The sequence below is a fragment of the Myotis myotis genome, unplaced genomic scaffold (genome assembly GCF_014108235.1).
Source record: "Myotis myotis isolate mMyoMyo1 unplaced genomic scaffold, mMyoMyo1.p scaffold_m19_p_4, whole genome shotgun sequence".
In the NCBI taxonomy this organism is placed as follows: Eukaryota; Metazoa; Chordata; class Mammalia; order Chiroptera; family Vespertilionidae; genus Myotis; species Myotis myotis.
The window spans coordinates 26763905-26779980 of NW_023416346.1; the positions used below are offsets into that span (position 1 = coordinate 26763905).

Below are 16076 nucleotides of genomic sequence, written 5' to 3' on the forward strand. Positions count from 1 at the left end.
GTGGAATCAAACGTGGGACCCTTCAGTCTGCATGCCGATGCTCTATCCACTGAGCCAAACTGGCTAGGCGCATTTTTCATAATAATATCCAGAAAGTGAAATCTAATTGCTGTTCAGTAGTCTTTCTAAAGCTTTCTTAGGTAACTTACTTGATTTTTATTATTTAAGAAGGTAGGTCCTGCCTATATTACAACCGCCCCCCGATACATAGAAATATGTTACCATGCAGATAAAATAGTGTTCAGTCATTCACATTATTATATTTCTTCACTTTTAAAAAATATTTACCCAAGAGCTCCTTTGAATAGTTAGTTCCTCAGTGCATTTTTGTACATGTCTTTATTGCTTTTTAATGCCTCAAAATTAATACTACTAATTAATAAAATTGTAAGTTCATTATAAATAAATTAAAACATTACAGAAATGTATAATATAGATAATTAAAATTTATTTCCCTTTTGCCCCCTCCCCAGATAACTACTTTTAGGAGCTTTTCCCTAAAGCATTTAATATAAAATTTAGTTTGCACACTTTTCTGTATTGTATGTTGGGTTAAGGGAAGGAGCGTCTCCTTTAATGGAATAAATGTTATCAACAGATTTATAATTATATAGGTATGTGTAGACTTCTTAGCATTTTTTATTACTGGGAGTGGAGAAATTTTTGTTGAGCCCTGGAGTAATTTCACAGGCCTTGTCTAGAATTTTCTTGGTTTAGATGATTTTCACAGCTGATTTTTACCTCTGTGCTACATCTTTCAATTGGTATCATTTGATTGTTAGGATCTCTAAATAACTTTCCAGATTTACTCTGACTTTGTTTTCTGACTCATGTCTTCATCTGCAAAAGGCACAGCACTTGCTGCCTTTCCTTGGGAAGTGGACAGACAGCATGCCTTCATTATAATGTCCTTGCCTCATAGCACATTTTGGGCACTACCTTGGGGAAGCATTTTACCCAACTGTTCAGGTTAGGTCTGAACAGCTGGGGCCAGGTAGAAAGCTAGTCAGGGAAGTATGTGGAACAAGTTTCTTTACCTAGCCTATTGCAGTAGTTTTTCCTTTCCTTTCCTTTCCTTTCCTTTCCTTTCCTTTCCTTTCCTTTCCTTTCCTTTCCTTTCCTTTCCTTTCCTTCCCTTCCCTTCCCTTCCCCTTCCCCTTCCCCTTCCCCTTCCCCTTCCCCTTCCCCTTCCCCTTCCCCTTCCCCTTCCCCTTCCCTTCCCTCCCCTTCCCGCCCTTTTTTGACAAAGAATAAAAAAGCACTTATTTGAGCAAAAAGGAGCTGAAGCCCAGGAGACACAGATTCGGGTAATTTATCTTGTGTTCCTGCAGTAGCTTTCTAACTGATGTCTCTGCTCCTGTCCTTGTCACTCTTATAATCTAATTACACTCAATAGCCAGAGTGATTATTTTAAAATTTAACTTGGGTAATGGCTTCCCATCTTAAAAAATAGTAAAGTCTCCCAGCTGGCATGGCTCAGTGGTTGAGTGTTGACCTATGAACCAGAAGGTCATGTTAGCCCAGCCTCGATCCCCAGTGTGGGGTGTACAGGAGGCAGCCAATCAATGATTCCCTCTCATCATTGATGTTTCTATCTCTCTCCTTTTCCCTTCTTCTCTGGAATCAATAAAAATGTATTTTAAAAAATAGTAAAGTCAAGGTCATCCCAATAACCTATAGGGCCCTACAGGATTTGGCTTCCCATTCTCCCTCTGATTTCCTCTCTGTGCTCTCTCCCTCTCACTCATTCACTTCAGCCACACCAGCCTTCGTCCTCCTGGTTGCCTATGCCAGACAGGTACCTGCCTCACTTGCTGTCTCTGCCTGGAACACTGTCATGGCAGAATCAGCATGACTGATTCAGTCACTTTCTTTAGGTCTTTGCTTACTTATCAGCTCCACAGTAGGGTCTTCCCTGGTCACCTGAGAGAAAATTGAACCCTATCCTCACTGCCCTACCCCCTTTCCTGCTTTATATTTTTGTTTACCAATTTCTCCATCTAACACAGTATATATTTACTTATTTATTTCATTTCATGTCTGTATCTTACCATTAAAGTTCTGTGAGAGTAGAGATTTTTTTTTTGTTTCGTTTATGCTCAGTAAAGATTTGTAAAATGAATTAATATTGTGGGTAGGTCATTAAATTCTGTTCAGATTGTTTATTGAGCATCTCCTACTGGGAGAGGGCTATAATAATCTGTTTTCATTAACCCCTATCTTCAAGGACCTGCCACTCTAGTCGTCAAGATAGGTGTGTACACAATCAACCATAGCAAGATAGGACAGCATAAATAATACAGACAAAGCTCTAAATAAGATGCTGTGGAACCAGTAAAGAAACAGTTCAATTATCAATAACTTTAAGGGGTGGGGAAATGTACTTGAATTGGGTATTGAAGAATTGAAAGACGCTTCTGACTGGTAGAAGAAAGTTAGAAGGAGTTAGTAAGTTAAAGCATGGAAGTAGGAGAGCATGAGGTGGGTGGTAGGATGATTTGAGAGTAAGGTGAACAAAGAGGAGTGGGGCCTTGAGCTGGAGCTGCATTAAGAGGGGTGTCAATGCAGGGGATAATATGTGGTTTAGAAAGATCTTTCTAGTGGTAGTGTGGGGGCAGGATTGCAGGGAAGTGGTGAGGATAACTAAGGAGGATGTGGGGAAGCCAGTAGAGATAACTGCTGAGGTCCAGGCAATCCAGATAGTGGTGTAGGCTATTTCTGTGAGAGTGGAGAGGAAGAGAAAGTGGATGTATGCAGTATATACTGTTAAAATGGAATCAAGAAAACTTGCTGATGATTAGTTATGGGGAAAAGGGAAGAGATGAGAATAATTGTAAGTCTAGGGGTCCAGCTTGATGGTGAGCTCTTTAGGGACATGCAGTGTTAATCCACTTAGCCAGTCAGCAAAAGTTTATTCCCTGTGACTAGGATCGTAGTCTTTCCTAGGCACTGGTGAGGCAGAGAAACCTAAGACATAAATCTTGCCTTCTGGTATTCATAATCTAGTGAAGGAGAGATATAAAAATGCAATGTGAAAGATTAGTGATGGAGCTAAATACAGGGTGTTTTGGAGAATGGTGAGTAGAAGAGAGGTGACTAATTCATCCTGACAGGGAAGTCAAGGGAGACTAATTCATCTTTGTATACTTCTCTGTCTCCATAGTGCCCAACACAGTGCTTTAGACATTGGAAATGTCTGATAAGTGCTGACCTCCATTAATAGAGATGATAGGGAAGATAGGAGGAGGTGTGTGTGTGTGTGTGTGTGTGTGTGTGTGTGTGTGTGTGTGTGTGTGTTGGGTGGGTTATTGGCACTGAAGATGACGAGTTATTCTTTTGGGCATGTTGAGTGGAGGTGCCAGCAAATCATAGTTCTGAAGATTTTCAACAGGTAGTTGGCAGTATGGATTTAGAGTATGGGAGAGATAGAAAAGCTGGAGATGAAACTGACAACTGACAGTATAAAGTGGTAGATGATGAAGTATAAAATATATAGCAGATCATCAGTGGACAGAGAATGCACTGTGGCTGGAGAGGCTGGGGAAGGCTTCACAGAGAAAGAAGAGCTTGAATTGAACCCCCAGAGACATGTAGGCTATGGGTAGGCCCCAAAGAGAGTGGGGGACAATCTAAATCAGTGATTGATCAGAGAGAACAAAAACCACAAAAGATCTGCAGTAGGATTGAGCAGAGTGAGTTTGGGGAACAGTGGGAGAGATTAGCTTGATGTAATGAAAATGTCTTGTTAGGAAAGTAGGTATCAAGTCTTTGTTGACTTAAATTCTTTCCCATCCCAACTCTTGCTGCTTCACAAAATAGTGAGTAGGATGCTGCAGAGGGACATTTTAAACTCAATGCTATGCTGTTTTATGTTTGGTCTAGAAAATACTTATCAACTTTTATTTCTTTCCAGGAAGTTCATACTGATGTATAAGCTTAGGAAAGAAGATTTATCTTTAAGTTGTTTAAAAAAAATGAGTCATAGATTAAATGTGCATCTCATTGAAATAAAACCTTCAATTTAGAATTTTAAACCCCACTGTCATACAACTGATTCAATTAAGGGGTCATTAAATCCTTCTTCTAAAACTTCTTATTAGAAGGTAAATACAGATATCAAATAAAGGAGTTAGGTAGATGGCTAATTAATTTTGTATTAAGGCAGATTAAGAAATGGCTCTACTGATTATATACCAAAACTTGGATTGAGCTTTATATTTAGACTTCCTGTTTAATCCCTTGGGTATATCACATAGATGTTTCATATCAGAGAAACTAGTTGTCACTAAATTTCTTTTTGTCTTGTCACCACCAATAGGTGGTGGAATCTGTATATCAGCAAGGGAAGGAAAAGAATCAAAAGTTAACTGGTACAAAAAAAAGTTAATTGGAAAGGAATCTTTATATCAGGATTTGAAGTGCTTCATATATATCTATGTGACACTGTTGTTATTTGAGTTATATTGTGCCAAATAACCCATTTGAATTCTATATTACGCTGATCTTTTTTCAGTGATTGAATTGAATTGACCAATCTTTTCATTGCCTTAGAATCACCACCTAAAATGTTTATTTTTTTTGTTTTGTTTTTTATCTTTAAATTCTTTATTAGTTAAGGAATTACATGTTTTGGTGTTAGTTCCAGTTAGGTCACATTGAAATACCCCCAGGGATTGAACATGTTTCCTCTGAATCTCCACATCTTTGATTTTTCTCTGCATGTTGCTCAGTGTAGGTTTCAGAGAGAACTGCACATAGTAAGAGTAAGCAATGGTAGCAGTGGGGGTGGGGTGCAAAGAGGAACCAGAGGTAGGAAACTGTCACTGAGGCACAGTGCTGGTGTTTTTCTTTTTGTAACCACTCCTTGATTCCCCACACCCCAATAGGGCCAGTAATTTACAAGGGGTACATTTTTTTTGACTTCCCAAGTATGTACTTCCAAATCTGTCTTCCTTCTACTCTTTTTGTTTTGATTGTCCTTGCCAAACCTGCAAGAAGAGCTAGAACTTCCAATACTCTGCTGAAAAAGAGTGGTGAGATGGGTACTAGAGTAATCAAGATGGTCACTTCATAAGTGATATAAATTTCTAATCACTATGTTGTACACCTGAAACTAATATAACATTGAATGTCAAATGTAATTGAAAATATAAATCTAAAAGAAAAAAGATTGGCGAGGACACACATCCTTGCCTTGTTCCTAATCTTAGGGGGGAAATCATTTGGTCTTTCACCATTATGTAAGATGCTAGCTATAGGTTTTCATAGATGTTCTTTATTGAGTTGCAAAAGTTGATGTTTATTCCTATTTTTTCGGGAAGTTTTTGTCTTTTATCTTTTTTGTTAATCCTCATGAGAGGATACATTTTCCCATTGATTTTTAGAGAGAGTGGAAGGGAGGAAAGGAGGGAATGAGGTAGGGAGAGAGGAGGGAGGGAGGGAGTGAGGGAGAGAGAGACATTGATGTGAGAGAGACACATTGATTGGTTGCCTCCTACACACGCCCCAACAGGGTCTGGGGCTCGAATCTGCAAACCCAGGTATGTGGTCACTAAAGGAAGCGAACCCAGCTGACGCTCTAACCCCTGAGTCACACCAGCCAGGACTGGAAGTTTTATTTTCTTGAAGAGTGTTCAGTTTTGTTATGTGATATTATCATATGATTTTTCTGTTTAGACCAGCGGTTCTCAACCTGTGGGTCGCGACCCCTTTGGCGGTCGAAAGACCCTTTCACAGGGGTGGACTAAGACCATCCCTCAGATCAGATATTTACATTATGATTCATAACAGTAGCAACATTACAGTTATGAAGTAGCAGCGAAAATAATTTTATGGTTGGGTCACAACATGAGGAACTGTATTTAAAGGGCCAGAAGGTTGAGAACCACTGGTTTAGACTATTATTGTGGGTTACACTGATTGATTCTTGAATATTTAACCAACCTTTCATCCCTGGGATGAATTACATACTATATAATTCTTTTAATATTGCTCAATTATATTTGTTAATACTTTTTTTTTTTTTTATTATTTTTTTTTTTTATTATTATTAGTTAAGGTATTACAAATGTGTCCTCATCCCCCCCCATTAACCCCCAACCTCCCCCCCACACACACTCATGCTCCCATCCCCCTGTTGTCCATGTCCATTGGTATGGCTTATATACATGTATACAAGTCCTTCGGTTGATCTCTTCCCCTTACCCCCGCCCTCCCCTACTTTCCTTCTGGGGATTGATAGCCTGATTGCTGTTTCTCAGTCTTTGAGTCTGTCCCTTTTCATCAGTCTATGTTGTTCTCTATAATCCACAAATGAGTGAGATCATGTGGTATTTATCTTTCTCTGACTGGCTTATTTCACTAAGCATAATGCTCTCCAGTTCCATCCATGCTGTTGCAAAAGGCAAGAGTTCCTTTTTTTTTACCGCAGCATAGTATTCCATTGTGTATATGTACCACAGTTTTCTAATCCATTCATCTGTTGATGGGCACTTAGGCTGTTTCCAAATCTTAGCTATGGTGAATTGTGCTGCTATGAACATAGGGGTGCATATATCCTTTCTGATTGGCGTTTCTGGTTTCTTGGGATATATTCCTAGTAGTGGGATCACTGGGTCAAATGGGAGTTCCATTTTTAGTCTTCTGAGGTAGCTCCATACTGTTCTCCACAGTGGCTGCACCAGTCTGCATTCCCACCAGCAGTGCAGAAGGGTTCCTTTTTCTCCACATCCTCTCCAACACTTGTTGTTTGTTGATTTGTTGATGATAGCCATTCTGACAGGTGTGAGATGATAACGCATTGTCGTTTTGATTTGCATCTCTCGTATAATTAGTGACTTTGAGCAGGTTTTCATATGTCTTTCGGCCTTCTGTATGTCCTCTTTCGAAAAGTGTCTATCTAGGTCCGTTGCCCATTTTTTTATTGGATTGTTTATCTTCCTTTTGTTAAGTTTCATGAGATCCCTGTAAATGTTGGAAATTAAACCCTTATCGGTGGTATCATTGGCAAATATGTTCTCCCATGTAGTGGGTCTTCTTGTTGTTTTGTTGATGGTTTCCTTTGCTGTGCAAAAGCTTTTTATTTTGATGTAGTCCCATTTGTTTATTTTCTCTTTAGTTTCCATTGCCCTAGGAGCATTATCAGAGAAGAAATTTCTTCGGCATATGTTTGCGATTTCGCTGCCTGTGGATTCCTCTAGTATTTTTATGGTTTCCCGTCTTATGTTTAAGTCTTTTATCCATTTTGAGTTTATTTTTGTGTATGGTGTGAGTTGGTGATCTAGTTTCATCCTTTTGCATGTATCTGTCCAATTTTCCCAACACCATTTATTGAAAAGACTGTCTTGACTCCATTGTATGTTCTTGCCTCCTTTGTCGAATATTAATTGGGCATAGTGGTTTGGGTTGATTTCTGGGGTCTCTATTCTATTCCATTGATCTATATGTCTGTTCTTGTGCCAGTACCAAGCTGTTTTAAGAACAGTGGCTTTGTAATACAGTTTGATATCTGGTATTGAGATCCCACCTACTTTGTTCTTTCTGAGGATTGTTGCAGCTATTCGGGGTCTTTTTTTATTCCAGATGAATTTTTGGAACGTTCGTTCTAGATCTGTGAAATATGCTGTTGGTAATTTAATGGGGATTGCATTGAATCTATAAATTGCTTTGGGTAGTATGGACATTTTGATGATGTTGATTCTGCCAATCCATGAACACGGTATATTCTTCCATCTGTTTATGTCTTCCTCTATCTCTTTTTTCAGTGTCCTGTAGTTTTCAGCATATAAGTCTTTTACCTCCTTAGTTAAGTTTATTCCTAGGTATTTTAATTTTTTTGGTGCAATGGTAAATGGGATTGCTTCTGTAGTTTCACTTTCTGTAAGTTCACTATTGGTGTAAAGAAATGCCATGGATTTCTTAGCATTAATTTTGTATCCTGCTACATTGCCGAATTCATTTATTAAGTCTAATAATTTTTTGATGGAGTCTTTAGGGTTCTGTATGTACAGTATCATGTCATCTGCAAATAAGGACAGTTTTACTTCTTCTTTTCCAATCTGGATGCCTTTTATTTCTTCTTCGTGTCTGATCGCAATGGCTAGTACTTCCAGTACTATGTTGAACAGGAGTGGTGAGAGGGGGCATCCCTGTCTTGTTCCTGTTTTTAGGGGGAATGGTTTTAGTTTTTGCCCATTGATTATGATGTTGGCTGTGGGTTTGTCATATATGGCTTTTATTATGTTGAGGTATGATCCCTCAATTCCTATCTTGCTGAGAGTTTTTATCAAGAAAGGGTGTTGGATTTTGTCAAATGCTTTCTCCGCATCAATTGATATGACTATGTGGTTTTTCTCTCTCAATTTGTTTATGTGATGTATCACATTTATTGATTTGCGGATATTGTACCATCCTTGCATCCCTGGGATAAATCCTACTTGGTCATGGTGTATGATCTTTTTGATGTACTGCTGGATCCGATTTGCTAGGATTTTGTTGAGGATTTTGGCATCTATGTTCATGAGGGATATTGGCCTATAATTCTCTTTCATTGTATTGTCTTTATCTGGTTTTGGGATTAGGGTGATGTTGGCTTCATAGAATGAGCTGGGAAGTGCTCCTTCCTCTTGGATCTTTTGACATAGTCTGAGGAGGATAGGTTTTAGGTCTTCCTTGAATGTTTGGTAAAACTCCCCTGTGAAGCCATCTGGCCCCGGGCTTTTGTTTGCTGGAAGCTTTTTGATTACTGCTTCGATTTCCTCCATAGTTATTGGCCTATTGAGATTTTTAGATTCTTCCTGGTTAAGTTTTGGAAGGTTGTATTTATCTAGGAATATGTCCATTTCCTCCAGGTTGTCTAGTGTGTTGGAGTAGAGTTGTTCATAGTATTTTCTAACAATCCTTTGTATTTCTATGGGGTCTGTTGTTATTTCTCCTCTTTCATTTCTGATTTTGTTTATTTGGGTCCTCTCTCTTTGTTTCTTGGTGAGCCTGGCTAGAGGTGTATCAATCTTGTTTATCCTTTCAAAGAACCAGCTCTTGGTTTTGTTGATCTTTTGTATTGTTTTTTTGGTCTCTATGTCGTTTATCTCCGCTCTGATCTTTGTTATTTCCTTCCTTCTGCTTACAGTGGGCTTTTTTTGTTGCTCTCTTTCTAATTCTTCGAGTTGTAGAGTTAGGTCATTTATTCTCATTGTTTCTTGTTTCTTGCAGTAGGCTTGTAGAGCTATGAACTTCCCTCTCAAGACTGCTTTTGCTGTGTCCCATAGGTTTTGGATTGTTGTGTTTTCATTGTCATTTGTTGCCATGATGTTTTTTATTTCTTCTTTGATCTCACTGGTGACCCAGTCGTTGTTTAATAGAATGCTATTTAGTCTCCATGTGTTTGATTTTTTTGGATTGTTTTTGTTGTAGTTGATTTCCAGTTTTATGCCTTTGTGGTCTGAGAAGATACTTGATATGATTTCAATTTTCTTGAATTTGAAGAGACTTTGCCTGTGACCCAATATATGGTCTATCTTTGAAGATGACAAATGTGCTCCCGAGGAGAATGTATATTCTGTGACTTTGGGGTGAAATGTTCTGAAGATGTCAATTAATTCCATCTGATCTAGTGAGTCATTTAGGATTGATGTTTCTTTGCTGAGTTTCTGTTTAGAGGATTTGTCCAGTGGAGATAATGGGGTGTTAAGATCCCCTACTATGATTGTATTGCTGTCAATCTCTCCCTTGATCTTCTCCAGAAGATTTCTTACGTATTTGGGTGCTCCTATATTGGGTGCATATATATTTACCAGAGTTATTTCTTCTTGTTGGACTGCTCCCTTTAGTATTATGAAGTGGCCTTCTTGATCTCTTTTTATGTCCTTCACTTTGAGATCTAATTTGTCAGATATAAGTATTGCTACCCCGGCTTTTTTTTCACTTCCATTGGCCTGAAAAACCTTTTTCCATCCCTTCACCATCAGTCTGTGTGCGTCTTTTTTTGTGAGGTGGGTTTCCTGTAGACAGCAGATATATGGGTCATGTTTTCTTATCCACTCATTTACCCTATGCCTTTTGACTGGGGAATTTAATCCATTTACATTTAAAGTTATTATTGATAGAAACTTGTTAGTCGCCATTTTTGTTCTTTACCGCTGCGTTCCTTCTTTGTTTCCTGTTTTTTCTATTTACAGCAGACCCTGTAGCATTTCTTGCATTGCTGGTTTGGTTGTAATAAACTCCCGTAGACCGTTTTTGTCTGTGAAGCTCCTGATTTGACCCTCAATTTTGATTGATAGCCTCGCTGGGTATAGTATTCTTGGATTCAGACCCTTCCTTTGCATGACTTTGTATATTTCATTCCATTCCCTTCTTGCCTGATGTGTTTCTGTTGAGAAATCGGTCGCTAGTCTGATGGGGGATCCTTTGTAGGTAACTTTCTGTCTCTCTCTGGCTGCTTTTAAGATTCTTGCTTTGTCGTTGGTGTTTGCCAATTTAATTATTATGTGCCTTGGTGTCGGTCTTTTCGGGTTCATTTTGTTTGGGACTCTGTGAGCTTCTTGGATTTGTATGAGTTTTTTCCTCCCTATATCAGGGAAATTTTCTGTTACTATTTTTTCAAACAGGTTTTCTATTCCTTGCTCAGTTTCCTCTCCTTCTGGCACCCCTATTATTCGGATGTTGTTTCGTTTAGCATTGTCCCAGAGTTCTCTTAGGCTCTCCTCCTGCTTTTTAATTTTTTTTTCTAGAAGCTGTTCTGTTTGGGTATTTTTTTCTACCTTGTCTTCTAGCTCGCTGATTCGGTCCTCTGCTTCTTCTAGTCTACTGTTGATGCTTTCTATTGAGTTCTTTATGGCAGTGATGTCGTTTTTCATTTCTTCTTGGTTTCTCTTCATTTCCTCTTGGTTCTTCTTCATTTCCTCTTGGTTCCTACACATATTGTTGAATTGGTCTTCCATTTTTTTCATCCACCTTATGACCATTACTCTGAATTCTTTCTCTGACAGGTTGCTTGCCTCCATTGCCTCCATTTCGTTTACTTCCTTTTCTGATGATGCCTGTTTTTCTCTCATATTTGGGTTGGTTCTTTGTTTCACCATGATTTCTCTTCTCAAGGTGTTTGGTTATGTAGTTCTCTCTCTGCTGCGCTGATTCAAAGGCACAAAATACAACACAACAAGGCACAACGTACAAGGCAACAAACTAAATGCATTCACGATATTAATAACCCCAAATAAAGGTGACCCCCCGAGCGAAGAGAATTAGGGGATATAGAAGAAAAAAGAGAAAAAGATTAAAGAGAAAAATAAAAAACAAAAAGGAGTGCCTAAATGAGATTGGGAAAAGGGAGAGAAGAAAAAAAACAAAAATACAAAAAAAAAAAAAAAAAGTAAGAGAATGAAATAGAGGTGGGGAAGAGGCTATTTGTATGGGGAGAGCGAGGGATTGGAAATTAGATATATAAGTAGGGTGAAATTTAGACAGTGGTTAGAAAGAAGGAATAGGTAAAATCCAAAGCAGGAATAGGGTAAGAGAAACAGGACAACAAAAGGGGAAAAGTGAGGAAGAGAGTTTTGGCTTAAGGGTAAATGTGAGCTAGAGAGAAATGATGCTAAAGGAACGATGAAAATAGTGTGTATAACACTAATCCCAAAATAAAATAAAGAAAAATTAAAAAAATAATGAAAAATAAAATGACACTTGAAAAAATGGTAAAAGGATAGCAATAATACTGGTTTAAAAAAATGTAGTAATTAAAAAGGTAAAATCAAGTGATGAAAAAATAAAAAATAAAAAAAAATAAAATAAAATAGGTTCTTAATGAAATGGTGAAAAAAGAATGAAAAAAAAAAAATATATATATATATAAAAATATTCGGAAGTGAAGGTGCTTCAGATCTTCCACTCTTCTTTTTGGCACGCCTCAGTCCTTCCAGGCATTCAGGGGAGTGTTGAACTTCCCTGCAATACACTGTCCCTCCGTGCAGTAAACCACAGACCTGATTTTAAGGCAGCTTGTATTTGTTTACCAGACTGCCTTTATTTGTGATCGCAGAAGAGACAGTTCGTGGCTCTGCCTCTGGGTGGCAGTGTGTCTGGATTGACCTCCGAGGCTATATGTCCTCTCTATCAGTAGGGTTTTTTTGTTTTGTTTTTTTTTTCCTCTATGCTATTGGGAACTGATTCAGGAAAGACTACTGCCCAGAGCTGGTTCCTTGCCACTGCCCGCTGTTTCCCAGGCTCCCCAAAAAGAACTTTCCCCTACAGGCTCTGTGAATGACCCCAACTGGGGAATCCCATGCACTGGGTTTAATAATCAAATGCACGGATCTAAGGGGAACTGTAACAAGAGCCTGATAGTTGTGCGAATTCTCAAGCCTCCACCTTCCAGGTCTGCGCACAGTCTCCGCGCGCAGTCTCCGCGCGCTCACTCGCCCCTGGCACCAAGCAGCCAGCAGATTGGCAAAGTCCAAGGCTGCTCCCTTATATCCAGTCCAGCTATGGGCTCATTTTTCGCGTTCCCTTCTGCCAGCAGCCCTGTGGGGCCCCTTCCCCACTCGCGGGTCACGCTGGTCCCAACGGCTGCGGACTCTGTGGGGCGCAGATTCCGCCCCGCGCGCGCGCGAGCTCGGTCCTCCCTCCAACCCGAACTTCAAACCGCACCTTTAGGGGATGTCCAACCTTTCCGTGAGAAGAAGCAGTGCTCGTCCGAGTTCAGGTAGTGACGCAGCTTGAATCCCTTGTTTCCAGGTTAGTAGCTGGTCTCTGGATGCCGGCAACAACCACCCAAGATGGCGCAGTCTCCACTGCTTAGCTGGCGCACCACGAGAGGCTTCAGCCGCAGTCTCCAACCGTCCTTTTTTTCCTGGGGGTTCTCGGTCTTTCCTAGCTGCAGACAGTCTCTCAGCTGAAAATCCTCTGCCTATTCGGGCTGCATGTTACCCGTTTCAGCTGCTCACCCTTATCTGCTCCAGGACAAGGCACAGGACAGGTCCGTTTATACCGCCGCCATTTTTCCTCCCTCTCTTGTTAATACTTTGTTAAGATATTCATGAAGAATGTTGGTCTGAAGTTTTCTTTTTTTTGGTGCTGTCTTGGTCTGTTTTTTGTGACTCTATAAGAGTGAGTTTATAAAATGAGTTGGAAAGTGGTCTTCTTTTATTTTATATAATAGATTGTGAAGAATTTGTATTGCTTCTTCCTTAACATTTGATAGAATTCTCCGGTGAGATGGTATGGACATGGTGGTTTCCTTTTACCAGAGTTTTAAATTTATAAATTCAATTTCCTTAATAGTTATAAAGCTATTCAAATTGTCTACTTCATATGGGTGAGTTGAGATAGTTTTTATTTTCTGAGTAATTTATTCACTACACTCTAATTATCAGCTTTATGTGTGTAGAGTTTTTCATAGTACTCTTTTTTATATTTTTTATATCTCTAGGGTCTGTAGTGTTATCTCCTGTTTCACTCCTCATATTGGTAATTTGTGTCTTCTCACTTTTTTTTGTCAGTCTTGCTAGAGTTTTGACAACTTTATTGACCTTATCAAAGCACCAGCTCTTTTGCATCATGTTCATCCACCCAGTAATCTCCATGGCAGCCACTTCTTTCTTTTCAAGTCATGATTCTCAGTTCTAAGTTACTTAGTTAACATTTTGTTTCAATTACAAAGACCCATTCCTATGGCCTTTCCTTTCCTCTTCTATGTCTTGGCAGGCTCTAATTACTGTTTACTCTTCCCTTTGGCCTTGCTTTTGAAAGGTAACCACATCTTGATGTTATTTTTAGAAAGTTTTATTTATTTATTTTTAATTATATATTTTCAATTGATTTTAGAGAGTAAGGGAGAGGGAGCGAGAGATAGAAACATCAATGATGAGAGAGAATCATTGATTGGCTGGCTGCCTCCTGCACGCCCCACACTGGGGATCGAGCCCACAATCCGGGCATGTGCCCTGACCGGGAATTGAACTGTGATCTCCTGGTTTATAGGTTGACACTCAACCACTGAGCCATGCCGGCCAGGCTAGAAAGTTTTATTTTTATCAATACTGGTTTACATTATAATTCCACAGAACAACTGAGTTCTAAGTAGAACCATTATAGCTACATTATAGAAAATTTGCTTAATACAAAACTAAAAGAATTTGGTAATGGTCAATTTTTAATATGTCTAAGAGTGCAAAACCATGGTGTATTGGAAAGAACACCAGATTTGGTAATGCAATACTTGGGTTCTAGTACTGTCATTGCCACTTACAATCTCAAGTAATAGGCAAGGTGGTTCCACATTGCTCAGGTTCACCCAGTAAAGCCTTGTGAAGCCACCAAGTGGATCCAGGCAGATCTTGAAATAGCATAAACTTTCCTCAAACTGGCCATACCCCATTTGTCATCACTGGGAAATGATCAAATTGGCCCTCATTGTTGCCTTTTTACTTTGTTTCCACTCTGCTCAGCCTGGCAAAGCTGTACAATTCTCCATCACAGGAACAGTTCTGCCTTGAGCATTGTCATTACTATAGCTGTGTTTCTGGAATCTTCCCTGACTACAAAACTCCCTACTGTCTTCTATGCCTTTTTGAATTCTAGCCACCTTCCAGAGCCAGATCACGTGTCCTCTGCCCAGCAAGGTCTTCTCTGACCAACCCAAGTCAAACTGATGGTCTTTCTGAACTCCAGTAGGAACCATTACTCATCAATTGAAACCTTCAATAGCTTTATCTCAGGACCTCATGTTGATTAGAAGCATAGCCTCTTATCAAGGCACCCCTGTGTTTCCCGGATTCATACCATTAGGCAGCGGACACCACCTTTCTGAACCTTAGTGACCCCTGCAAAATGAGATCATTTCTGCCTGACAGGGTTGTTGTAGAAATAAAAAAAAAATGTTTTAAAAGCTGTTATGAGTCAAATAAACATAAGGGATATTTTAAATATAATAATAATTAGAAATAAAGGTTAAATGGGAAATCATCCATGAAATAATGTTGTAGTAGTAGAATTATAAAACTGTAGGTAAAGTAAGAAAGATCTGTTTGTATGTGTGTATGTTTGAGAAGACACACTTCAAAATGTTACTCTGAGTGATGGGCCAACCGTTGTTTTTCTTTTTTCTAAATTTTCTATGTTTTGCATTTTTAGGGTGGATATGTAATAGATTTAAAACTAGAAAATATAATTTAAAGAAAAGAAAAATCAAGGCCTGATGTTAGTATATTGTTTGGTTATTTATACTCCCTCATACTTCAGAAAGGTTAAAACCACATACAATGTAGCAAGATAAAAGTGGAATATAAAACAAAATGAAGCAAAGGAGAAAATCAGGGTAGGAAAGATAGTATGTAGTGACTGTTAAACATTTATCACCAATGTCTTGTATTTTTATTAACTGCTTTTCTTTTCTAAAGAAAAAAGGTACTAGGATGTCTCTTAGTCATGAGTTTAATAGGTAAAATTAAATTTGTAAAAGAAAGACAGCATTTTACAGCATAATGTATTAATATTAAAATGATGCATAAAAGAGAAGAGTTTTCTGCTTGTTTTAGTATATTATATATTCTGATTATTTTATTTTTGGCATAGTAGATAGCCCTAAGAAAGTATGGTTACTATTATTTATATTATACTTGAATTGTAAGTTGCAAGTTACAAATATGCATTTGGTTAGCATTGGCCTTCCTTATTTATCTATTTTGATAAGCTGAGTGGAACAACCTGAAGCTGGGAGTGAAGTTCTTGCCCCCACCCTGGCATTAAGTAGCTAAACCTTAACTCCTTGTCTTATTCTCCCCCTCAGAAATTGATGGATCTGGGTAAGAAGATCTAACTTTGACCATATGTGGTTTGGTAAAATTATGGTTTCTTGTTTAGGAATATATAGTTCCATTGATCTTTCCACTTGATAATATTTATGGTGTTTTAGTTTACCTATGTTATAAAATGTTCATCTTATATTTGTATGATATTAATATAATTAAATTTTTTTTCACAGAGAGACCTCTCTCCCCCAAGGCTATCAAAGGATTTGAAACTACTCCACTTACCAAGAATTATTATTCCGTGGTGAGTGATCAGATGATGAACAAAAT

The 16076-nt window shown here is 38.6% G+C and overlaps 1 protein-coding gene across 4 annotated transcripts in view; it reads left to right on the forward strand.

The window, feature by feature from the left end:
* The window catches only part of ARHGEF6 (Rac/Cdc42 guanine nucleotide exchange factor 6), a 142875-nt gene that overhangs the window by 51222 nt on the left and 75577 nt on the right, over window positions 1-16076 (forward strand). For all 4 annotated transcript variants that reach the window (XM_036304946.1, XM_036304947.1, XM_036304949.1 and 1 more), the window contains one exon: window positions 15980-16050. In XM_036304946.1, coding sequence (XP_036160839.1) covers window positions 15980-16050 — 71 coding nt within the window. The remainder of the gene's footprint in view (window positions 1-15979; window positions 16051-16076) is intronic.